At 46.8% G+C, this 26,297-nt stretch overlaps 1 protein-coding gene across 5 annotated transcripts in view; it reads right to left on the bottom strand.

The window, feature by feature from the left end:
- LOC146855745 (NACHT, LRR and PYD domains-containing protein 5-like) overlaps positions 1-26,297 on the bottom strand; it is a 561,293-nt gene that overhangs the window by 384,466 nt on the left and 150,530 nt on the right. For all 5 annotated transcript variants that reach the window (XM_085653658.1, XM_085653660.1, XM_085653661.1 and 2 more), the window contains one exon: positions 6,423-6,461. In XM_085653658.1, coding sequence (XP_085509784.1) covers positions 6,423-6,461 — 39 coding nt within the window. The remainder of the gene's footprint in view (positions 1-6,422; positions 6,462-26,297) is intronic.

Genomic DNA, 26,297 nt, shown 5'->3' with positions numbered 1-26,297 from the left:
ATCACCATGCTGATGGTGACTGATGAAGAACAGGAAGCAGAGAGTGAGCCACTCCCTGACCTCTTATCCTACAGCCCAAAAGATGGGTCAGTAGATGGTGTGATTTTTTCAGACACCCTCTCTGCCCAACAGCAGACTGACTGCAATCAAGTCTTGCAACAATATGCTAGCCTCTTTTCCCTGACCCCTGGTCTGACAAGCTGGTGTACCCATGATGTGGACACTGGTGACAGTGCACCTGTCAAGAACAAAATCTATCGACAGTCAGATCAAGTCAAGGAAAGCATCAAAGCTGAGGTCAGCAAGATGCTGGAGTTAGAGGTCATTGAGCCTTCAGAGAGCCCCTGGGCTAGCCCAGTGGTTCTGGTCCCCAAACCTCATCAACAGGGTGAAAAGAGAGAGATGAGGTTCTGTGTGGACTATAGAGGGCTCAACTCTGTCACCAAGACAGATGCTCACCCTATCCCAAGAGCAGATGAACTGATAGACAAATTGGGGGCTGCCAAATTTCTCAGTACCTTTGACTTAACTGCAGGGTACTGGCAGATTGGCATGGCCCCAGGAGCAAAAGAAAAGACAGCATTCTCCACCCCTGATGGGCATTATCAGTTTACTGTGATGCCCTTTGGGTTAAAGAATGCCCCTGCCACCTTCCAGAGGTTGGTGAACCATGTCCTGGCTGGGTTGGAGTCCTTTAGTGCAGCTTATCTTGATGATATTGCTGTCTTTAGCTCCACCTGGCAGGATCACCTGATCCACCTTGGGAAGGGTTTAGAGGCTCTGCAGAGTGCAGGTCTCACTATCAAGGCATCCAAATGCCAGATAGGGCAGGGCACTGTGGTGTACTTGGGCGACCTTGTAGGTGGAGGCCAGGTACAGCCCTTACAACCCAAAATCCAGGCCATCATGGACTGGATAGCTCCAACAACCCAGACCCAAGTCAGGGCATTCCTTGGCTTGACTGGGTACTACAGGAGGTTTGTGAAGGGGTATGGGTCCATTGTGACCCCCCTCACAGAACTCACCTCCAAGAAAATGCCCAAGAAAGTTAACTGGACAGTTAGTTGTCAAAAGGCTTTTGACACCCTAAAAGAAGCAATGTGCTCAGCACCAATTCTAAAAGCTCCAGATTATGCCAAGCAGTTCATAGTGCAGACTGATGCCTCTGAGCTAGGGATAGGAGCGGTCCTATCCCAGACCAATGATGAAGGCCAAGACAAACCTGTTGCTTTTATAAGCAGAAGACTACTCCCTAGAGAGCAGCGTTGGAGTGCCATTGAGAGGGAGGCCTTTGCTGTGGTTTGGTCCCTGAAGAAGCTGAGGCCATACTTGTTTGGCACTCACTTCCTAGTTCAAACTGACCACAGACCTCTCAGATGGCTAATGCAGATGAAAGGGGAAAATCCGAAACTACTGAGGTGGTCCATCTCCCTACAGGGAATGGACTTTGAAGTGGAACACAGACCAGGGACTGCCCATGCCAATGCAGATGGACTTTCCAGGTTCTTCCACTTAGACAATGAAGACTCCATAGGACAAGGTTAGTCTCATCACCTTTCGTTTGGGGGGGGGGGTGGGTTGTGTGAGAAAGTGCCATCTTTCTTGCATGGTATGCCCCTCTTTTTGCTAAATTGCTGAATGTACTTCGATTGAGTGTACCCTGGGTTCCTGCCAATCAGGTGCCCAGGGCCTATGTTCCTTCCTTAAACCACACAAACTCCAAATTGGCAAACCCTAGCCACATGTCAGCCCCTAGTAAATGGTACCCTAGGTACCCAGGGCCTTGTGGCCAGGGAAGGCCTCTAAGGGCTGCAGCACTCATTGTGCCACCCTCAGAGGCCCTGTACCCTTACACACACACTGCCCTTGCAGGCTGAGTGTCTGGGTGCAGGACAAAACAAAGAGTCGACATGGCACACATCACTGTGTACCATGCCCATCACCTACACTGCCAAGGCATATGTCAGCCACCCCTCTAGCTGGGTGCATTACGCCTATGGTGTGGGCACAGGAGCAGGAGCCCTGTGCGCCTACAGTACCCGGGTCCATTCCTGGGCACTGTAAGTGCAGTGCTGTCATTTAAGAGTACATGGTGCTGAGAGCTTGTCAAACACGAGCTCCACAGCACCATATTGGCAACACTAAAGCCTGGGAAGTTTGGTATCAAACTTCTCAGCACATTGAACCCACACTGATGCCAGTGTAGGATTTAATGTACTAAGCACCCCAGAGGGCATCTTAGAGATGCCCCCTTACAGCTAACTTACAATCCACGTCTGCTCTGAGGCTGCCCAGGCTGCCACACAGCAGACACGTTGCTGGACCCCTGGGTGGGAGAGCCCCTGCTCTCCCGGGCCTGCAACAATGCACATCCTGGGTGAGGTGAGAAATCTCCTCCCCCAGGATGAGCAAAGGGAAGCTTCAAAGGCAGGCCGCCATTTGGAGTTTCCCCAGGCCACTGCAACCCCCCACTCTGGCGAGAAGCTTGGCCGGAAACCCCATACAAGGACAGGGGATGTGCCAGCCTGCCCACCCCACCCCTCAGGTGGGGGAGGCGAGGTGAAGCACATCTCCGGGCTCTCGCCATCTTGAAGATGGGAGGCCCTACCCTATCAGGATTAGGCTACTGCCCCCCTCCCACAGGAGAGAGGCAGGATAGGGGGTGTACCCACCCCAGGACAAGGACCCATTGGTCCCTGGCCTTCACCTACCTGTAACGCCCCTAAATCTAGTATTTAGGGGCACCCTGAACCTTCCTTCCTTAGATTCCAGATAGAAAATTACAAGAAGAGCAAGAAGAACAAAGACCTGCCCTGCAACTGCTAAAAAGAGAAGAAGACACCAACTGCTTAGGCCCCAGCCCTACCGGCCTGTCGACTCTCGAACCTGCACCAGCGCGGCATCTCTCGTGGCCAGAAACCTCACCAACCCGGAGGACCTGGCTACCTTTTGGCTCTAAGCCCCTGGGACTCCCATGAATAGAGGCTCTACTCAAGAAACCTATTTTTAACCCCTGGCAGCAGCCCGGAACCGCGGACCCAACACACTCTGCACCAGCCAAGCCTGGCCAGTGCCGGAGTGGACAAAGACCCTGAGGACGACCCCACGGCGACTGTGACTCCGAGTCCGGCACCCAAGGACCCCCCTCGACATCCCGGAAGAAGCCTGCAGCCTCAGAACCAAGTGCCACCCCAACCGCGATCAACCAGAGGGTAAGATTCCCGACGTCAAAAGGCACCCCTGCACCCGGCGCCCTGCGGCCCCCTGTGCCCAATCCCGGGGTACCCACCTAACCTACAACTACCCAACTTACCTCTCGAAGTGGTGGTGGCACCTGAAACATCCTCGTCCCCGAGCCTGCAGCCTTTTTCCAAACCGGAACATTCCCATTGATTTCCATTGAGCGCCCGAGGGCTCAAAAGCACCCTGCACCCAGCCGCCCGAGTGGCCCTGGCAGTGCCCTCTCTACACTAACCTACTTCCCCACTTGCCCTGAGTAAGTGACCAGGAGCCCAGCTCCCACAGCCGCGTGGCTTGCCAGACAGCAGCCACCAACCAAGGCCCCCCTATCCCTCATAGGATAACATTGGGCCTAACTCTCTCTGCACCCGGCCGTCCTGAAACCGCTGAGGGTGAACCAACTGTACCTACCTGACACTGGGGGACCCCTGAGTCCATGCCCGGAATTTCAACTCTGCCAGTCGAGTACTTACCCTTAAACCGCTAACTTCATTTTCCTCATAGGGTAACATTGACTGGCTTTTTCTTCAAAAATCTTCTAAGTGTGAACTTTTCAAAACTGCAAAAATTCACCAAAAATCAGCCAAGTGACAAAAACGAATTTACTCACCTGCTCCTAGGTGAGCTCCCAGTGCTGGATCTTGGTGCCCAGCCCTGACCCTGAAAAGTGTTCACAACTATACTTACCTCTAACTCATTTTTCTCCCATAGGAAACCATTGTCTGCTTTTCTGTGAAATTTCTTTTAAGTGTCTATTTTTGCAAATTTGAAATATTCTTTTAAAATCGTACCATTTCTGCAAACGAAATTACTTACCTGTTTTTGATAAGGACCCCAGTCCTGGGTCTAGGTACCCAGTCCTGGATTACTAAAGTAACGATAAAGTACTCTACCTGCAATTTGAATTTCTTGCCATAGAGATCCATTGAATGTTTTCTTTGAAATATTTTCTAAGTGCTAACTTTTGAAATAGCTAAATATTATTTAAAAATCATTACAGTTATTAAGTCGACTTTCATCACTTGATTCTGAATACTGACCCAAGGCTGGTTCTAGGAGCCAGACCTGGAATTCCAAAAGTAATCTGAAAAGTAATTTATTACAAATGACCTGAATTTACCATTGAGCTCAATGCATTGTTATGTTTAGGAAATAGGATTGTTTGTGGCAACCAACTGTGACTGTTTACACAAATTTATTGCTTAAGACAAAAGTATTTATATTCAACCTCTCATTCTGAGAAAGTATATTTTTACCCCCTTTGTGGTTCTAAAAATAAAACAAGCCTATATTTTATATATATAAACCATTGGCCTAGAGTTCAGTTATTGAGTGTGTGAAACCATTTGCTGACTGAGTGTGTACAATAAATGCTTTACACTGTCCTCTGGTACTGCCTTACTGCTCGACCAAGCTACCACTTTTGAGAGTAAGGTCATACCTAACTTTGACCTCTATCAGCCTCTGGGGGACTGTGGACTCTGTACACCCTGTACCTATTTGGGAACAGTATATACAGAGCCACTTTCTCACACCCTTTCCCTTGGAGACATCACAACAGTGGTTAACAACTTTGGTGATGTCACTGCAGTGAATAACCAGATTTTGAGCATGATTCTTATAATAAAGGCTTCAAATGGAAGGTATATACAACATAGAATTGTAGATGGATAACAGTGAATTATGGGGGGAAAGGGGGTTTAGCTGAGTGACATCAAATACACAAAAAAGAGCAAAGCTTGATTTATCTACGATGTCACTCAGATCCCCAAAGTGAAAAACATCCCCATAATCCACTTTTAACCATCTATAATTTTAAGTTATGTATGGCCTCCAAAATCATCTGCCCTTGCTTTCAACTACTACACAGGGGCAGGGAAGCAATGGGGAATCCATATATAACATTTCACTAAATACTTTTTCAATGCATTACACTGTATATCGTGATGACTTGCATTCATAGCATGACCTTAGTTCATGATTAGCAGACAGGAATCAAGGCCAAGAACATAGATTATCTACAATGAATACTTGAGTTAAATACGGATTAAAGATGCATACAGTAATGAACTTAAGGGCTGTATTAGATGAAAATCGCATATCCACAACATGTCCAAGATGCAGATGAAATTTTGGTGACTAGCAAAATGTATTGGTGTTTTTGCTTCATATTGTGTTGGTGTGAGACTGAAAGTTATCTGTTTTTGATATAAAAGACCTTCTGGGTCATTGAGCCATCAGGCCTCAGACATTTTTAAAAAACACACTGAGGACACAGATGTATTTTAATTCAAATCTGCCACATTCGTTGCATCATTGTTCAGCAGCAAGGGGTCTTGGTTTTCAGTGTAAAGGAACGTCCTGTGGGACTGAGCTGTCTGACCTATGACAAGAGAGAAGATCTCCCTACTCTGTTATTTGCTTCCAGCCAATGGGACAAAAAACAAAACACAATCCCTTTGGGACCTTTAGACAGTACTTGCTTGCCTCAGGGCCGAGGGGGCACGTGCTCAGGGATATCCTCTAATACCTTAAGTTACCCTCTACGCTTTTTCTTCACCTAGACACAAAACACACTAGCAGAAAGACCTATTCCTACGACACTCTCAGAAAAACATTCCTAAATACCCCTTTTCAACACACCATTAAGTTAAACAGCACATGGTACTCTATCATTCCTACGAATTTGAAATGTCAAATCACACCTACCATATCTCTCTCCACGCATACCACACAGCCCTCTACCATAATTTTATACCTCCTTTTCACTTCCCCGTGTAATAGAGTCTTTGCTTTTTGAACCACTTCTGATTTTTTATTCAACGCCTCAAGCCAAAACCTGGTGACCATCCAATCTCCACTATCCACAACACTGCAACTCTATTGTGGTCAACATCATAGAAAATGCTGTACCATGATATACAATTTTCAAATATCATACAACATAACTTGTGCAGTTCAAAGTGGGAAAGGAATGGGAGAATATAAATTAAACTCACTGTTTCAGGAATGGAAGCTCTCACTCAGGCCAGTTCTCGCCAAAGAGAGCCCACACTCAGGAAAAGTCACACTAAGGGCAGCTATACCTAATGCATTCCTCACTAAGGGCAATTCTTACTATAAACATTGCGCTTCAATACATTACGACCAAAACAGTTGCTTAAAAATGAAAGCAATGGTACCGTGTAAATCTGGAGGGAAGAATATCAACTTGTCTTCATCTGTTGAAAAATTAAAGAAATACTAGTTAAAATCCATCAAATGAATGTTGACTCTTACCCAAACACATGTATTTACATAAAGTGGTTGTCACAGTGAATTGAAAATCCCGATTATAAATGCATAATATGCCTTATGTCTGTATCACATTTCACATAGCAGCTGCCACTGTTCTCAAATAATTAATTGGTAAATTGGCTCTATAATATGGGCCTATAATCATGCAAGTGTACTATGAACTGCATTAAAAAAGACCTATGCATTAAACAAAACGTTGGCTAGTACAAAAAGGAATATGCTACTTACCAGTATGCATCTGTTCTTGGCATGTAGAGCTGCAGATCTACACACTATGCATAGATCGCCATCTGGTGTTGGGTGCGGATGTTTGCACTTGTTTTTGTCCTGGGAAGTCTTTGGAAGTCACGAGGTATGTGACTCCTCCTTAGGATCATAGTGCGCATGGGCATCGGCTCCATCCTCAGATTGTTTTTCGCCAGCAGGGAAATGATGGAGCTTTGTAAGAAACAGGAAGATGCCCTTGTATAGTGTATCTAAATAAGATGATACTGGAACAGATAAAGGAAGCCGGAGAGGCGGGTGGGCGTGTGTAGATCTGCAGCTCTACATGCCAAGAACAGATGCATACTGGTAAGTAGCATATTCCGTTCGAGGCATATGAGCTGCAGATTACACACTATGCATAGATTGTATAGCAGTTCCACTCGTTAGCGACGGCCACCAGTATCTGGTGCAGTAGTCTGAAATAGGGTTTTAAGTACAGCTTGGCCCACACTGGCTTGTTGTTTCGATTGCACATCTACACAATAATGTTACGTGAACGTATGTGGTGTAGACCATGTAGCTGCTTTGCAGATGTCATCTAATGGAATGTTGCCTAAGAATGCCGTAGAAGCCCCTATTTTTCTTGTAGAATGGGCTCTAGGATGAACAGTTAAAGTGCGTTTTGCTTTGTGGTAGCAAATTTGTATGCATTTAACAATCCATCTGGCTATCCCGGACTTAGATATGCGACTGCCTTTGTGTGGTGGTGAGAAAGAAACTAAAAGTTGTTTTGTTTTTCGAAAAGGTTGTGTTCTTTCAATGTAATAGAGCAATGCTCTTTTAACATCTAAAGTATGAAGAGCTCTTTCTGCGACTGTGTGTGGTTACGAGAAGAAAACGGGCAACTCCATAGATTGATTAAGGTGGAAGGGGGAAATGACTTTAGGGAGGAATTCAGGATTAGTGCGGCAAACCACCTTATTGTGGTGCATTTGTAAGAATGGTTCCTGAATAGTTAGGGCTTGTAGCTCACTAACTCTTTTTAGAGAAGTTATGGCCACTAGGAAAGCAACCTTCCATGTTAAGAATTGTATCTCACATTTATGTAGAGGTTCAAAAGGAGGTCCCATTAGTCGTGTGAGCACGATATTTAAATTCCACACTGGTGAGGGTGGAACTCTGGGAGGAATTATCCTTTTGAGTCCTTCCATAAAGGCTTTGATGGCGGGTACTCTATATAGTGATAAATGTTGTCTATTTTGTAGATATGCTGCTATAGCAGCAAGGTGTAGCCGAATAGACGTATAGGCTAAGTTGCACCTATGTAGGTGTAGTAGGTAGGTTATGATGTGTTGGATAGACACATCTAGGGGATTGATGGTATTGTTATGGCAATATATCACAAATCGTTTCCACTTGGCTGCATAGCAAGTTCTAGTGGTAGGGCGTCTGGCCTCTTTATTGACGTTCATACAGTCAGGAGGAAGGTTAAGGTAACCGAATTTTAAGATTTCAGGAGCCAGATCGCAAGGTTGAGCTGAGCTGGGTCCGGGAGTCTGATCTCTCCACGGTTCTGGGTTAAGAGGCGTGGTGAGAGGTGTAATTTTTGGTGTGGGACTACTGACAGTTCCAACAATGTGGTGTACCACGGTTGTCTGGCCCAAGTTGGAGCAACTAGAATTAGAGTCAGTGAGTGTTGCCGTAGTTTGCGCACCACCAGTGGTATGAGTGGGAGAGGCGGAAAGGCGTACACAAATCTGCCTGACCAGTTCATCCATATCGCATTGCCTTTGGACAATAGGTGTGGGTATCTGGCGGCGAAGCTTGGGCATTTGGTGTTTTCGTGGGTGGCGAAGAGGTCTATCTGTGGTTGCCCCCATATCTGAAAGTATGGTTGAAGAACTTGTGGATGGAGTTCCCACTCATGGATCTGTTGTGCTTGACGACTTAACAGATCTGCTATTGTGTTTTGGACTCCTGGGACGTGTTGGGTTAGGAGAAATATATTCTGAGGTATAGCCCACCTCCATATGTTTTGTGCTAGCTGGGAGAGCTGAAGAGAGTGCGCCCCGCCTTGTTTTTGGATGTAGTACATGGCTGTCATGTTGTCCGTGCGGACTAAGACAGCCTTGCCCGATATTTGTTTTTGAAATGCTTTTAAGGCTAGGAATATGGCCAGTAATTCCAGGTAATTGATGTGGAATAACTTTTGTTGAGGTGTCCACCTGCCTTGCATGGTGTGATGTAATAGGTGAGCTCCCCAGCCGGAGAGCGATGCGTCCGCTGTCATGACAATCTGAGGAACTGGCTCTATGAAAGGTTTTTGGTGTTCCACCACTGCACAGAGCGGTGAGTGCGACCGTCTACCAACACCAGATCTGTTAGCTGACCTTGAGCCTGGTTCCATTGGCATGCTAAGCACTCTTGTATGGGACGCATCTGGAGTCTTGCGTGAGGCACTATGAATATGCAAGAGGTCATCATCCCTATGAGCTGCATGAACATTTGAGTTGGGAGAGAGTGATGCGGCTGAAATTTGGGTAGGAGAGCGAGAATGCTTGCTATCCTTGCTGGACTGGGATAGGCTAACGCTTTTGAGGCGTTTATTGTGGCGCCGAGGTATTGTTGTGTGTGAGAGGGTTGCAGATGAGACGTGGTGTTGTTTACTGTGAACCCCAGGTCGTGGAATAATTGGATAGTCACGTGAGTGTGATAAACACACTTGTTGTACGAGCTGGCTTTTATGAGCCAGTCGTCGAGGTATGGGAAGACGTGAATGTGTTATCCTCTTAGATGGGCTGCAACTACTGCTAGGCACTTTGTAAATACCCGTGGTGCTGTTGTGACTCCAAAAGGGAGTACTTTAAATTCATAGTGCTGCCCGTCCACTACAAACCTGAGATATTTTCTGTGAACAGCGTGTATGGGAATATGGAAATAGGCGTCCTTGAGATCTGAGGTGGCCAGTAAGTCGCCCAGTGAGAGTAGGGGGAGGACTTGCTGAGGTGTGACCATGTGGAAGTGATCTGATTGTATGTACAGGTTTAGTGGCCTGAAGTCTAGAATAGGTCTCAGAGAGCCATCCTTCTTTGGTATGAGAAAATACAGGGAGTAAACGCCCTTGTTTTGTTGGTGCAGGGGAGCTAGTTCTATTGCACTTTTTTGTAGTAAGGAAATTACCTCTTGTTTGAGGAGTGACAAATGTTCTGCTCACATTGGATGCTGTTTGGGTGTAATGTTTGGGGGGGTAGAGGTAAGTTCGAGACAGTAACCTGATTGCACTATATGTCGCACCCACCTGTCTGTGGTGATGTTGGTCCAGACAGGGAGAAACTGTTTTAGTCTTCCCCCGACAGGAGTGGAATGGTCCGGGGGAAGCAGAGGGAAGTCATTGGGCAGGGGTGGAGGCAGAGCGGGTGTTGTTAGTCTTGCCTCTGCCCTTGTTATTGTTACCTCGGTATCCTCCTCTGTGGTAACCTCTTATGAAGGTGGATTGGGTGGGAGACTTGTAGGAGGTGGATGGGGTATCAGACAAGTATCCCCTGGAGTTGCCCCTGTAGGATGAGTGATGAAAAGAACGTCTGGGAGCTTGCAATTGCAATGCTCCCATTGATTTGGCTGTATCTGTGTGCTGTTTTCATCTTCTCAAGGGACGCATCAACATTAAGGCCAAAGAGGTGTTGCTGATCGAATGGTTGATTGAGGATAGAGCTTTGCACCTCAGGTTTAAACCCGGAGATGCGTAGCCACACGTGCCTGCGAAGAAGGACGCTTGTGTTCACTGCTCTGGACGCTGTATCTGCTACATCAAGAGCACACCGGATAGAGGTATTGGTGATAACTTTACCCTCTTGTACTAGGTCGTTGGCCTTATGTTTGTATTTGTCTGGGAGGTGTTGGAGCAGGGACTCTAACTTATCATAGTGAGCCATATTGTATCTGGCTAACAGGGCTTGAGTATTTGCGATGCGCCAAATATTAGCTGCCTGGGACGCTGTTCTTTTGCCAGAGGCGTCCAGGAGTTTAGACTCTTTGTCGGGCGGAGCTGCATCACCTGTTGTCTGTGAATTAGCCCTTATCCTAGCATTTGAGATGACCATGGAGTCTAATGGAACACGGCCCCTAATGCAAGCTGGGTCTGTAGGGGCAGCTTTGTATTTTTTCTCAATTCTAGGATTAATGATTCTAGTCCTGACAGGGTCTTTAAATACTTCTGTAGCATGTTTAATCACCCCTTTGAGCATGGGTAAAGTGGATGTGGACCTTTGGGTGGTGTCGAAAGTGTCCATTAAAAAATCATCTTCGACTGGTTCTGTATGGAGGTCGACCCCGTGGTACTGGGCAGCCCGGTGTATTAGCTGATTAAACCCCATGGTATCTTCTGGTGGGGAAGGCATAGAGGGGTAGATGTCCTCTTGTGGGACATTAGGGACATCAGGCGTATTGTAGTCATCCCAGGGGTCAGGGGAGCCTTGTGGACTGGGGTCATCTAGTGGCATGTTGTTGTCACCATCCCCTGTGTCATCATATGTGTCGTCGTCATCTACCGAAGGGGATGGCGTAGGAGAACGAGGTCGGGGCAGTGGTGGAGGAGGTGGTGGTGGAGGTGGAGAAGGTACCCTAAGAGGTGATGTGGCTATATCCCTCTTTTTAGGTGGTGGAGCTGGTGCAGGCATGTCCAGTGTTTTTTTTCTGGAACTGAGAGTCAATTGACCGGTTTTAGGGTCTTTAGTTAAAGTTTTTTGTTGATGGTCTTGTTGAAAAAGCTCTTCTAAAGAAGTTTGGGTGTTCGGTGTCGGCATCGAGGGCTTTTTCGGCGCTGGATGCGGAGCGGTTTTCGGCTTCGAGCCATGCGATTTGTCAGTCTCTGTGTATTTTTTCGGTGTCGATGCTTTTTTCTGCTCCGAAGAGCGTGAGTCCGAACTTTTGGGGAGTGACTTCTTCATCGGCTCCGAGTGTTTTTTCGGTGCCGGGGAGTCACTAGTTGGGGACTTCGGCCCCGAGGGCTTCGGGGTGGAAGTAGCAGTCGGCCCCGAGGATGAATGCGGCTTATTTTTCGGTGCAGATGATTTGGTCTCGGCACCGGTAGCAGGCAGACTCGAGCCCGAGTCGCCGGAAGGCTTGGTAGGCTTCTTTGCCGGGTCTTGAGGGCCGGGCATGGGAAGCAGTGTGTCGGTGTGCACCTGAACTCGAAGGTGTGACCAAAGCCTTTGTTGTTGTAGGGAGTGGGTCGGCATAGACGTCTGTACTTACGACCCGTTGAGCTGGAGTCACTTCTTCGACGTCGGAGTCATCAGCTTCGGTGGCGCTGATGAGCTCTTCTTCGACCCGCTCCTCTGGCTCATCAACACCCTCCTAGAAGATGTCGTCGGGTATCGAACTCGACGAGCAAGCCTTCGAGCTCGTCGATCCCGGATGGTCTTCTACGAGCGGAAGGAGGCACAAGCAGGACAGTCTCTGGCCTCATACTCGGGAGAGAGGCAGAGGTTACACACCTCATGCAGATCGGTGTCGGGAAACTTCGACCCACATCGAGGACACTTCTTGAAAGGTGTCCTTTCCATAAGCCAGATGCCAAGGATCGGGTCGGCCCGAAGGCCTTCGATGACCGGAATGGAAAACTGGCAGACATGCGCGCCGATTAAAGGTCACGTTCGAGACAATACAGTCGAAAAGGTGAAAGATTGCGCGTCGAAACTGGAATCGGAAACGGTTCCGAACTGGAGCGCGGGAAACACATCCAAACCAGATGGCGGAAAAAAACAATCTGAGGATGGAGCCGATGCCCATGCGTACTATGGTCCTAAGGAGGAGTCACATACATTGTGACTTCCAAAGACTTTCCAGGACAAAAACAAGTGCAAACATCCGGACCCAACACCAGATGGAGATCTATGCATAGTGTGTAATCTGCAGCTCATATGCCTCGAACATACCATTTACAGCAACATTTCTGGTATATTTTGCATATTTTCAACCATACGCCCTGCAAATTCCACCATCACACGACCAGCAAAAATGATAGAAATAAGACAGAAAAATTACCCTAGGCTCACCAAGTTAAGGACTTATGTTATATTCTCGTCACAAATGAATGCAGGAAGAAAGTTTGCAAGGGGGAAGAGGAAGATCATAACTGCTGAGGGCCGAGCAAAGATGGCAGGTTCTGCAGACATTGCCTTACACGGCTCCTTCAGTGGCCAATAAAGATGTAAGAAATAAGCAATGAAACTGAAACAATCTAGTACAGTAAAAGGCAACAGCTGAATTGAAGCTTTAGACAGTTCACAACTTTAATCAGCTCAGAATCGGAAGATTGAGACTAGAGAAATAATTTGATCATATCACTCCTGTACTGAGATACCTACATTGGCTCCTCTTTCAGTCATGGTCCTCTAACACATATCCTGTTTATCATTTTCTGTTGATTCCAATTCTTCCTCTCCTTCAACGAAATAATACAACTAAATAGCCAAAATTATTTACAAGGAATTGAATGACACCACCTCTTACTAGGACTCAACTCTCCCTCCCATCATTTGGTCATATATTAACCCACTGTTGCCCAATTTCTCTATTTTCATTGCCATTCATTCCCCTCTCTTCCCTTCTTCTCTCACCCCTTTCTTCCAGAAGTTCTTTCTGAATATTAAAGCTCTGTGATTCTCCAGATTCTATTTCTTCCTCCTGGAGGACCACCACCCACTCTCAAACCATTGTTCTAGGTATCTTCCCTTTTGCCTGTCCAAATTGATGCTCCTCACGCTCTTGAGTGAGAATTTTCTATGAATTTATCTTTCAGAGTTAAATCATTGTCTTATTCCTTAATATAGAACCTTGTTCGGTTTAAGAGAGATCTATATCAGCTGTTTGGTATACTATGAGGCATGCTGACACCACTTTCGTTAGGCTGAGCTATATAAAGAATGTAAATAGAAAAAAATAGATAAGAGAAATGGAGGGAAATACCCCGATGGAAGACCATCAGTAACTTGAACATAATAAAGAGAAATGAAAAAAAAGAGAACGATAAGATCCAGAATACCTGGTACCATACTTGTAGCATGCGAGGAAAGAAGAGGCAGATCAAAGAGTTGTGCATCTCGGTATTCGTTTAGCGGATGTGGTTGACAGCTGTTGACTTTCAAGTGTACACAAACACGCAAACAGGCTTCCTCAGTCATGTATTCCCCCACCCATTCATATCCGCTCAAGCTGGAGCTCAACAACTCTCTGTTCCCCTTCTCTTTCTTTGCTGGTGTCTATCCAGCATAGACCTGTTTGCATCCAGACGCCAATTCAAGGCCTCTCTCCTTCCATCCCAATGAGCAGGGACACTATGGACTTAATTTGAGTTTGACAAATGGGTTACTCAGTTACAATCATGACAGATATCTTGTCCATTTTATTAGAAGTGCCATAGAATGCAATGCATTTGTAATCAGGCAGAAAGTCTAATCCAGACCCTTTGCACTTGCTGGACAGGTTCCTGTTTAAGGGGGTTGGTGTGCTTGTGTACACTGCCAGTGGCTTACTGGAGTATTTACCTCCAAGATCCCTAGGGCTCCCAAATCACACATTTAATTTCTATTTACAAACTTTTTCAGCTGGTGGATGGGCATCTTATATTGCAGTCTTAATATCTGCTCTCGATCACTATGCCTAGTTACTTGATTTCTGAGGACTCGTCTATTTACTGCAGGGCATATAGAAAAGCTCATCTGAATATCTGAAAAGCATCAAGGAGTAGTACTGTCAGGCCACTTTGCCTTTTGTTTATCAAGGGTGAATTTCACATAATGGGTGTAAACCATCCCAATACACACATAGAATTATAAATGGGCAACTGTGAACTACGGAGATGTTTTTATCCCTGCAATTTACATCCTTTTACCCATCTATTATTGTATGCTGTGTATAGTCCCCCAAATCATCCGCCTCAGCTTCCGATAGATACTATGGGACAGACGAGACATTATTGGTGTTGCTCATTTATCTTAAATAGCTAACAACTATTGACAGCCCTAATAGTCCTGGCTAGTTTTAGGTGTACGTTAGTTATGTAATATATCCGGCTGCAATCACAGAAAGGTCAGAGAGGCACCAAAAGTACCGGTCGGGGGCAAACGACGGAAATCACATAAATATAGTTGAATGTTTAAGCCATGCCCTTACTTACATAAGCCACATCCCATTTAGAGGCCCCCACGTATTTTAGGTCCACTTAAGTTAATGTGTATATGTTGCAAGGTCATCCTGCGCCCTGGGCAACCCTATTTAAAAAAAATAAAATGTGCTGACTGGTACAGGTGGTAATTGACTCTGACTGTCCCTGAGCTCTGCATAACCAGGCCCAGGGACAGTGCTAAGCTGAAAACGCACTTAGAGTACAGTGAGAACACCTACATACACTAGGGTAAACTATGGGTTAGGGTACACCTATGATTGGCATGACTGTCCCTATAAAGCCCTAGTACATAATAGGGCAGGGGGATCAATACTACCTTTAAGTCCCTAGTATAAAATAGGGCATGGTAGTTTAGAGGCCAGCAGCCATTTCTGCACTGGCAAGTGTGCACCCCTGGGCCCGAGGTTAGTTTAAAAGCAGCCCTGTGTTGCAGGACTACTTTAAATAAGTAAATTGTGCCCAAACTCGACTTTGGTGTTTGGGGCACTTAATAATTTATACCCTACAATATTTTTGCATATTAGGTACCCTCTGTGTCTCTCCTAGGAGTCCCAGTGGTGGGGAGTCAGGTACTTATAAGGAGGACCCTTATAAAATAGGTTTTATATGCCTTGGGTTTAGTGAAATTGCATATTTCACTTCCCACATTGTAGTAAAGTGCTTCCGAAAATCGATTTTTGTGTTAGGAGCACTGTGGAGTGAGGATCTGCAATATTTTTACATATTCAGAACCCCCTAAAGTCTCCCCTAGGTGTTCCAGGGGTGGGAGGGCCTGTAGATATAGGCAGGGTCCTTAGAAAATATGTTTTTATAAGCCCTGGTGTTGGAGAAATTGCCCAGTTCATTTTCCGTATTGCAGTTCTCCAGTCACATAGGTTAACATGGCAAGAAGTTCTTAATGAATAATTCCTGCCAGGAAAACCCGAAAAATATCATTCAAGGACTTACTAGATGATATTGATAAATCCAACAATATACCATGGTTGAATATATCCTATAATGTCCAGAAAATAAGTTATAAGACTTTCTTGTCTGTAAGCCACAATTCAGCCTTCCAGGTCTGTCCTGATTGGTCACAGTAAAGTGGATTAGCCAGGATGCTTTGATGAGGTGATAAGTAGCCCCTGGGGTTAAGGGGCCATTCTGGGAGGAGAGGGTTCTGCTACATAGGAATGCCAGAGCAGGGGGAGGGGTAGTACAAAATGATCTTCAATAGAACGAGGATACAGGCAGAAGAAGCCAGTTTCATTCACACCCCTATTCTTTGAACCCAGCCAGATAGCAGGCTTAAGGAAGGAATGGGAAGGAGAATATGGAGATAAACCATCCTGGAGGTTGGTTTCGCCAGCTCTTGGCTCTCTGCTGGAACTTCAGCCATATTGAATTTTGGAGAAATAGAGCTTTCTGGGAGACCATTGTGCCACACTTTGGAGGAAACGGTCATGCTCTGGGGTGTTGTCCTGCACCTCACTGGAAAGGAGTGCACTCCTGTGTGACCCCAGAGAACACTGAATAAGGATTTGAGAGGGGCAGTGCATCTCAACTCTGCTGCATGAAACTGAGAGAAGAATGATTGCCAAGATGAAAAGTTGATTTGCACCATCAGGCCCTGCATTCTGACTGACTGTACCTGGTGCCTATCTGGAACTACAGCGCTTTGGATGTACCTTGTTTCAAGAGGAATAAAGAGTGGCCTCCCTGTAAGCTACAGGTTAACAGAGCTCACCTGTATCAACTCCACCAGAGTCCAGCCTGCTGGAGGATGCTGCACAACATCTGGTGAGAAATCCTCCATCAAAGTTTCTAAGTGAAAAGTAAAATCTTGACCGGGGCCTGCCGCTTAGTGTATCCGACCAGTGCTCCATCACGGTCAGCCTCAAACCTTGACCTTGTCCCATTCGGAGGCAACCAAGTGTCCAGAAGTGAGACTATTGATTTCTAAGCCCTAAAAAGTGTTTAATCTTTAATCATTCATATCTCTGGGTCCCAACATTGGAGTATTTTCGTTTTGGTGTCATCAGAAAGCAAGAATATTTCCTATTTTTATAAATAGGTTTTGGATTTTTATTATGTATTGTGTCTTAATTATTTACTGAACTGGTGTTTTTAAATGCTTTACATACCTGTCCCTGAAGTTAAGTCTGCCTGCTCGAAGCCAAGCTACCAAGGGTTGAGCATGGGAATAATTTTCTGAGCCCTAGACTGTGTTAGTGGCCGTATTGCCAGTGGCAGATGCAAATTTGCCACTACTAATAACCCACTTTCCAACAATACAAATGTCATAAAGACTTCAGAATTAAATGTCCTAAAATTAACTTTTTAAAACGTTAGCACAGTGCACACTTTCAGTTTCCTTTCATATCTATATAGCGAGGATTGGTCTAGTGGGTAAACAGAACAGAAAGAAACCAGAAACACCGGATTCTTCTGTCTTCTTCCCAGCCAGGCCACATTGTTTGATACTGGGTAAATGACTTACAGAGCTAAATGAATAGCTTTGGGCCAGATGTAGGTAAATGCATATTTGTGATTCCTTAATAGCGATTTTTCGGGAATCGCTATTATGGAATCGCAAAATACCATGTGGGTAGGAATCGCAATATATTTTGCGATTCCTTAATATTCCTTAATTGTGAATCGCAATTGCGATTCGCAATTAAGGAATACCTTCTCATTCATTCCTATGGGCCAACAGGCCCATAGGAATGAATAGGAATTGCTCCCGCAATTTGCGTGTCACCAAGAGGCACGCGTAATTGCGGGAGCAATTTCAAGGGTGCCAGGGTTCCAAAAGGACACCCTGTTGCATCCCTGAAATGTGCACGTGTGCACTTGTGGCGCACATACATGCCCTAAGGGCATGAATGTGTGCCGCATGGCACTTAAAAAAAAGCAAAAAAGTGCTTTTTTAAAGGAAATCGCTAATTACCACCAACTTGAAGTTGGTGGTAATTGGCGATTCCTTAAGGCTAAAGTGCACTTTCTTTTGTGCTACTTACATTGCATTTAAGGAATCGAAATTTGCGATTCCTTCAATGCAAGAGCAAAATAAGGAATTGCTTATTTTGCTAGTAGGTTTCAACTTACCTACATTGCTCGCTGCCAAATAGCGAGCGCTAAAGCTGAAATTCTGCGAATTTCATCGTTAGCGCTCACTATTTGGCCACCTACATCTGGCCCTTTGAGTTTACATCAATAAGGTCTAATAACCCAGGACGTAATGGTGTAACAAACGTAATATGGTCCCCGGAGAACCTTATCTGTTGCTTGGTTATTAAACTTCAGCCATAATAAGGGTTCAGTGCACCCTAAGGCTCTTGGGTCCCTGGTGGCACTACACCTGCTGCACTATTTGTAGCCAATCCCCTCTGGCATGAAATCTGCTGAGGGATGAAGGGCTGTCATGGTAAAAGGAGGCTAGGGTGTAATTTCCCGTTTCTGTTGTTCATGAAGCTCCTGCCAAAACTAAACTAACATAAGAAGGCATGTAAAATTGTGCCTCAAAGCAGTGACAGTCGTGGAAGGGTTTTCTAATTTTACCGCACACATTAATCAGATATTTAAAAGCGGGTTGTTTTCTTGTTCTGAAAGCAAGATGTAGATGAAGGAATGTGCTCATTATCCAGATAGTTTTTTACAACCCTTTTTCCATTTGGAGAGTAAAATTCCAAATCTTTTAAAAAGAAAACTCTTACAATATTAAAAATGTTAGGGGGCGTGGCCAAGATGGCGGACCGATAGGACGTGTTTCTCTGTCCCTCTGTCCTCGCCACCTCCTTGCCTTCCCGCCTGCCCTTCATTGTGACCGAGGCGAGGAGCTGAGGAAGCAGTGCTGCTGCTGAAGACAGCAGAACCCCCCTGAGGCACCTCAATCCCTGCACAGATCAGTGGATTCTGGTGGAGACGGTGCAGCCTGGACTGGACTTTGCTGTATCTTCTGAGGTGGAATCTCCTGCATGAGGAGCTCTGGGGGCAGCCACGCCGCATCGCCTGCCTACGCAACGATTCGCTTGCACGTTCGGTAGCCTGAGGCCCTTGCTGGTTCTCCCTCGACTGGCACCTGGAAGATACAAAGAGCTACGGGGGATCCCGCTTGGAGGTGCTGCGGGCCGTCTTAGGTGAACTTGCCCAGGGAGCTGAGGTGAGCTGTCCGCATTGGTGGCGGGCAACGGCGGCTGCCTGGATCACTGTGGTGGCGAGACCCCGAGGAGAGTGCTGGCAATCGTAGCAGAGGGGCACTGGAGAACAGGTGCATGGGTGGCCTATCAGACATGCGGCTTTGCCTCAACAGGTGTTTGTAGGGGGCCACGCAGGCTACCGACAAGAGAGAGCCTACTCACTAGCAAGATTGATCAAGGCTGGTTGAAGCTGGAGTGGAGGATGGTGCAGACCCAGGGGGGCTGGCCCAGTGGACAATTGAGACACCTGACTATCGACCCAGACCCAGACGGCTGGATGGCGGCTGCATGCAACAGGAAGGGGAGCACCCTCAAGGACATATTCGCCAAGACCGCAGGTCCTCAGACTGGGGACTGCCAGATGACATCCAGTAGAGTGGCCTCACCGGATAAAGAGGATCTAGAGGCCCGGTCACGCACCCATATTTGGAGACCCTGTATACCTCACTGAGAAACGACCTCCTGGTGGTCAAGAGAGACTTTGTTCTTTTCGGGGGGGGGGAAAGTGAGATCCGATTTAGCAGAAATTAGAGGCCACCTTTTGGTTTATCGCATCCATTAGGATCACATATACTGATAATAGGATCCCTGTATACACCTAACGAGAGGCAGGAATAGTTCTTGCTCAGGGCTGTAGCGGACACCATGACAACACAGGACCGGTAAGGAGTTGGATTCCTGAGGCAGGACGCGGCGGGAGCTATTACCGCAGGTAGAGAGCCCTTTGGCTCTAAGAGATGAGATTGAGGGATCTCTGTCAGGATCGCCATCCGCTAACGCGAGGTTACACCTTCTATTCCCATGCACATAAATCATATGCCCGATTGGACCACTTCCTGGGTTCTAGAGATGTGTAGATGGCAGTCAACTCAGTGGAAATAGAACCACGCTGACTGTCCAATCACTCTGCCCTTTTGCTAGATCTTACACACCAGCAAAGTGACACTACCACCCATACATGGCGGCTGCGAGAGACCCTCCTGCGGAGACCTGGGGTGGTCCAGCAAATAAATAGGGCAATTGGGGATTATTTGAGAATTAATTATACCCCTGGTACCCCTATCTTGATAGTCTGCGACGCGCTGAAGGCGGTCATACGAGGGGAAATTATCAACATCTCAGCTGCGGACAACAAAATAAGGAGGGATAAACATTCACAATTACAGCCGCAGGTTTGAGAGTTAGAGAGCATCCATCACTGCACAGGGGCCCCTAAAGTGTGTCGTCAGTTGGAGTCTGCCCAGAAACAACCAGCAGGTTTGGATCGAGATAGCGCAGAATACTCCATTCTCCGCATCAAACACTCGTTTATGTAGGGGAGAACAAATGTGGGAGATTATCTGCGAATAAACTCAGAGCCCTACATCAAGCCACCATGGTAAACTCCGTACTGACTGAAGAGGGAGCCCTTGTTGAGGGGGATGGGCCTGTAGCAGGAAGGTCCGGGGAATTTTACAAAGACCTTTATTTCGCACAGGCTCTTCCCGCCCATAACATAGCTAACTATTTGGGAGAATCCAGGGGGCGTGGCTAGATGCACGGCAAGATGGCCGCATAATATTGCGGCTCTGCCGGCCACCGATACGATCCTGCAATTATCCTGGTGCTCGGAAGCCATCGACCCTGTCCCGCTGTGGTGCGTGTTACCCTGCATCTGTTGGTGTGATCAGAGGCGGATTTGGCTGCGGGGACCAACCTTTGCACAGCATGATCAGACGGCCCTGCTGGGCGACACACACAAGGCAATATGGCGACTCCCATCTGCTGAAGGTCACTAATCAGCCGCGGTGGTCCGGATCGCCGCCTCTCTGAGTCCCGCATTTATCGCTGCCCGGATTGATTATACCCGCGGTGCGGCGCTCGCTGAGCTGCTACCAGAGGAGCCTGCCAGCGGCGGTTGTGAATCGGACTACCGCAACCTTGAGATTGAGGTGAAGTGTGTGCACGGCGGGTCGCTCCGCGGGCCCCGGCGCGTGTGTGGGCACCCCGGAGGGAGACTAGAGACATGGCGGACGGACCCTGAGGTGGCGCCCTGATTGTCCTGGCGGTAGCGGCGTGACTGCTTAGCGGACACTGTATGCTGAGAGGCACATAACGAGGACCCATTATAGCGCTGCTTGAAGCTCCCATTACAGCACTGCCTGAAGTTCCCATTGAGACTGCGGCTGGGATTGAACCCTAAATGTGGTCAGTGGCGAAGTACACCTTGATTACCCCCAACTACCATTTCAACACGACCATAGCGCTATGCGTTGCGCTGCTGAGGCTATTGATGCTGATGTTTGAATAGGTGCCACCTGGCTAACGCATTCCGCGTGTATTGCTGCCTGAATTACAGTGACTATATTACCCTATGACAGCACCCTGGCACTGTGTGACGTTGATGGCAGGATAGCTTGAAGTGCCCCTCCAGATACTTGCGTGTTGCTCTCTAACACAGCGGTGAGCATAGATTGCGGCAGGTCTCCTCATCACTGATCAGCATACAGCGACACGCTGCACTTACACGTGGATTGCCGAGAATCCCCCTCATCGGGTGATAAATCGATAGCTGGGATAACACTAACGCAAGTGTGCTGAGGCAGCCATAACATGGGAAAGCCAAACAAACATCAACCGCGACTCACGTTCGAGCTGCGCAAGGCTGGTAAAATTTAACATGCCTCAGACTCAGAGCTGGACAGTGCAACCCCGGCCTCGATTACACTGGAGAAGTCCTTAGCAGCTATACACATGAGCCTACAAGCCATCAATGATAATATGGAGGCTTTAAATGGTGGCATTGACAGTATTTCCGCCAAGCTTGACAAACAAGGCCTGCGTATCGGAGAAGCGGAGCAACGAATCTCAAACGCAGAGGATGGCCTACAGAAGGTTGAGACAAAAACATCCGACATGGCACAACTATTAGCGGTCATCCAAGCTAAGAATGAAGACCTTGAAGCGCACTCAAGGCGCAACAATGTATGCATTTTGGGACTTCCGGAATCGACCAATGTTGGGCGCCTAGAAACATATGTCGAAAATCTGTTCTGTGAGCTATGCAGTGATGACACGCTATCCAGTATGTTTGTTGTGGAAAGGGCTCATCGTTCATTAACAATGCGGCCACCTACGGGAGCACCACCCAGACCAATTATTGCTCGCTTGCTCAATTACAGAGATAGGGACAATGTACTAAAAGCTGCCAGACAAAAAGGGAATATCAATTATCAAGGCAATGCACTCTCTTTCTATCCTGATTTCAAGGCGACAGTGCAAGCTGCACGCAAGGAATTCCAGACGACCAAGAAAATTCTCTTTGCGGAAAAGATTCCCTACGCCATGCTCTATCTGGCGCGTCTTCATATTGGAACCGAGGATAAGGCCAAGATATTCACCAATCCTAAACGTGCACTGGATTATGCAAAAACGTTACGTCGCAAAAAGACACCATCTCCCGCCACCTCGAATATAGATGAATGAGGACAATACCGTTACACCCCTGAATAGGCACTGATGGCGTATTGGCATGAAGATCCGTCCTCGGGGCTCCACTCACCCTCATGGTCTAAAGACGACACCACGCTGGAATTATTATCAATGCCCACTGCATTGAGACTGCAACGTTGAAAAACTTTGATGGTTTGGTATCCTTTTTATGTTGCTGACTATCTGTTTTATATGGGCCTGTACTTGCTCAGGTTCTGGACTGCGGGGTGCATGCCTTTATTTTCAGACTGTAACGTAAGCTTGAGTGCTTTATATGGACACTCGGTGGCCAACCCCCCTACTTACTGGGGAGGCTAGCTGTGTCGCAACGCCCACCGAATGGGTAATCCCCAAAATACTGTACTGTTGTTTTTTGGGTTGGGGATTGCTTGGGTTGTTGGGTATGGCCTTGGCAAAGTTAGGGTGCTGAAGTGAGAGGGGGTGGGAAGGGTTTGTACTGTGTTTTTTAACTTGGTTCGAAGTGATCGTACAAATGCATATGATGAGGCTACATTTCCCAGGGATTATTTGGTGTTGACTTGCATGTTGGGTTCTGCTATCCATTGCACGCTTTGTATAGTGGTCGTCAGTTATCATCGGGAACTGAGATATGTGGTATTGAAACGCAATGTGAGGGTTTCTGAAATACGTCTGTACCTATGTGCTGCATTCTTGGATGACTGCCTGTCTGAGGCTATGCGTCCTGGTTATGATTCACGTCCCCATTATTTTGTCGCCTTAGATTATGCATGTGGATTATACCTGCCTGACGTGGAATGTAAGGAGGCTTAACACCCCCAAAAAAATCCGCCAAGTGCTTGCCTATCTAGACAGACACACGGTTCAGATAGCCCTTTAACAGGACACGCATCTGACTAGATCATCAGAGGCCAGAATTGTGACTAAGTGGGCTGGGTACAAATTAGCCTCCTCATACTCCACATAAGCGAGAGGGGTTCTTATCTTGTTTAAACGTGGTATGCAATTCACACCCCTTAAAACATATGTTGATGATGACGGACGGTGTGCTATGGTCCATGGGAAATTAGGACACGTTCTTGTCACGGTCCCGTATCAGTTGAACCACAGTTTTTTTTTTTGCATGCTCACGGTGCTGCGTATTTGGCCGGAGGCAGCTATCCTATGGGGAGGAGACTTGAATACACACTTAGACCCTCTTAAGGACAGGTAGAGCCTGCAGGGCGCACGCACTGTGAAAGTCACTCAGTGTATTCAGGATGTTATGTTGGAGATGGGGCTGGTGGACACATGGCGTCTACGTAACGCTGAACTGAGAGTAGGCACACACATCACACCTACCTATAATACGTGGTCCAGATTGGATTATTGGATCTTAAATGAAGAATGAAACAATTGAGTCACTGACGTAATTATACTTCCACGAACATTATCAGACCATAGCCCGGTGAAGCTCCATATTAGTCTACACTCAACTATACACCCCTGTTCACATGGCGATTCAGAGCTGAGGCTTTTCTAGACCCTATCTATAATGATACCATAAGGCAAGCCATTACACAATTCTTCGAAATAAATGTGGGCACAGTAGATAGTGTCGCCACCCTATGGGAGGCCTTTAAGGTTACTGTGAGGGGAGTATGCATCAGCACCGCGGCTGGCATACTGCGAGACATTCAAGGCCAACTATCCATCATCGAAAATACGTTAGCAGGCCTGGAACATGACTAAATGGCCAAGCCCAACACCAACACCCTAGCGGCATAAAAGAACAATTACTACAATATGATACCACGGCAGAAACTGAAACCGGTTATCTATCACGTCGTCATACTGCAAGGGCATACGGTGAGGGAGGCCAACCTGGTCGTCAATTAGCCGCTAAACTCAAATTCTGAACTGAACATTGTCCCATCATAAAATTAGTAGACACACACGGGGAAGAACACTATAAACCTCAGGGGATAGTTAAACAATTTAGATCTTGTTATTCAACACTGTATACCCCACAGGGGGGCATGGATGACACAGCGCTTGATGACTACTTCACTGATATTGCTTGTGCCTGGTTGGCGGAAGGCCACCGGGACTACCTTAGTCAACCGATAGGCGAAGAAGATATCAAAGCAGCGATTCGATCTTTACCAAACAAAAAGGCCCCGGGTTCGGATGGACTAACAGCAGAATTTTACAAAGAATACGCCGATCTTTTAACGCTCTACCTCTTAGAAGTATATGCTGAAGCCCACGAAACGGGTATTCTCCCTCTGTCCTTGAGACAGGCCTTAATCATCACCATAATAGAAAAAGATAAACCCCCGTCCCAAAGTGACACCTATAGCCCGTTGTCATAAATTAATATTGACGCAAAGATATTGGTGAAAATCTTGGCCACGCGGCTTCAATCTTTAATGACCTGCCTGGTGCTTTCAGATCAATCTAGCTTTATACCGGAACGATCTACGTCACATAATTTAAGAACGCTTTTTGCCATGTATCATATTTTGAGCCCAGACTTGCCAGATGCTGCAGTAATGTTGGATGCAGCTAAGGCATTCGACTCTATTGAATGGGGTTATATGTTTTATGTATTGAAGCGAATGGGGTTTCCACCAATGTTTATGCACTGGGTGCAGCTTCTATACACTGAACCATCGGCAAGGGTCAGAGTGGGGGGCCTCACGTCCGTGCCCCTACCCATTAACAGGGGCACTCGACAGGGTTGCCCCTTGTCGCCACTTTTATTTGCTCTCATACTCGAACCCCTCGCTTGTGTAATCCATCAGCGTCATAGGGACTCAGCGGTCAATTTCAACCATCGCCCCGTCAGCATATCCTTATATGCTGACGAAATGGTGCTTTTCATACGTGAGCCACATAAAAAATTGAACCCCATATTACGGGAAAATATACCATTTGGTTTACTCTCCGGACTTTCAATAAATTGGGATAAATCTGTCATCGTCCCTCTGACGACGATCACCATGCCTCCACAAATGGAATACCTACTGATTTGGTCCGCAAATCCTGTAAAATATTTGGGGGTATAGGTACATCCTGATCCAGAGATTGTAATCCGGGACAATTATGGCAAGTCCTGCGCGAATTTAGAATCTCAGGCCGATAGGTGGTCCTCACTGCCCCTATCCTTGGCTGACCACATCGCCATTATCAAAATGATCGTGTTACCACGTTTTCTCCATCTATTTAATAATATCCCGATTACACTACCAAAACAGCTCTTTCACACTATTCGTACCCAACTGCTTCGGCTAATATGGAATGGAAAACAAGCTAGGGTAAGCTGGCAAACACTCACTCTTGATTATACACAAGGTGGTTTCTGTGCCCCAGATCTCTATATATACTATTTATGCGCACAGGCACAATATGCCTATTACTGGCATAATCCGCATGCCTTCACGCCCCATGTGGCGGTAGAAGACGGAGAAGCTCACCCCACACCACTAGACGGAATACTCACACATACACGCAGAGGCACGCCACGAACTGAAATAAATACAGTGGATGCCACCATTGCCGCCTCGCAGGCCATTGGTTAACTGACAGCTAAACTGCCATTGTACGCTCCAGCACTGCCTCTTGCGCACCATGCTTCCCTTTCAGGGATGCAAGAAATAGGGGCGATTCGATCATTGCAAGCTGTGGGCATTCAGTACATGCAAGATGTCTTTATAGGGGGTCGTTTTCCTACAGCTGAAGACCTCCACTATGTC

The sequence above is a fragment of the Triturus cristatus genome, chromosome 4_1 (assembly GCF_964204655.1).
Source record: "Triturus cristatus chromosome 4_1, aTriCri1.1, whole genome shotgun sequence".
Taxonomy (NCBI): domain Eukaryota; kingdom Metazoa; phylum Chordata; class Amphibia; order Caudata; family Salamandridae; genus Triturus; species Triturus cristatus.
Note: the sequence above shows the minus strand (reverse complement) of the source record. Positions and strands in the feature narration are given on the sequence as shown.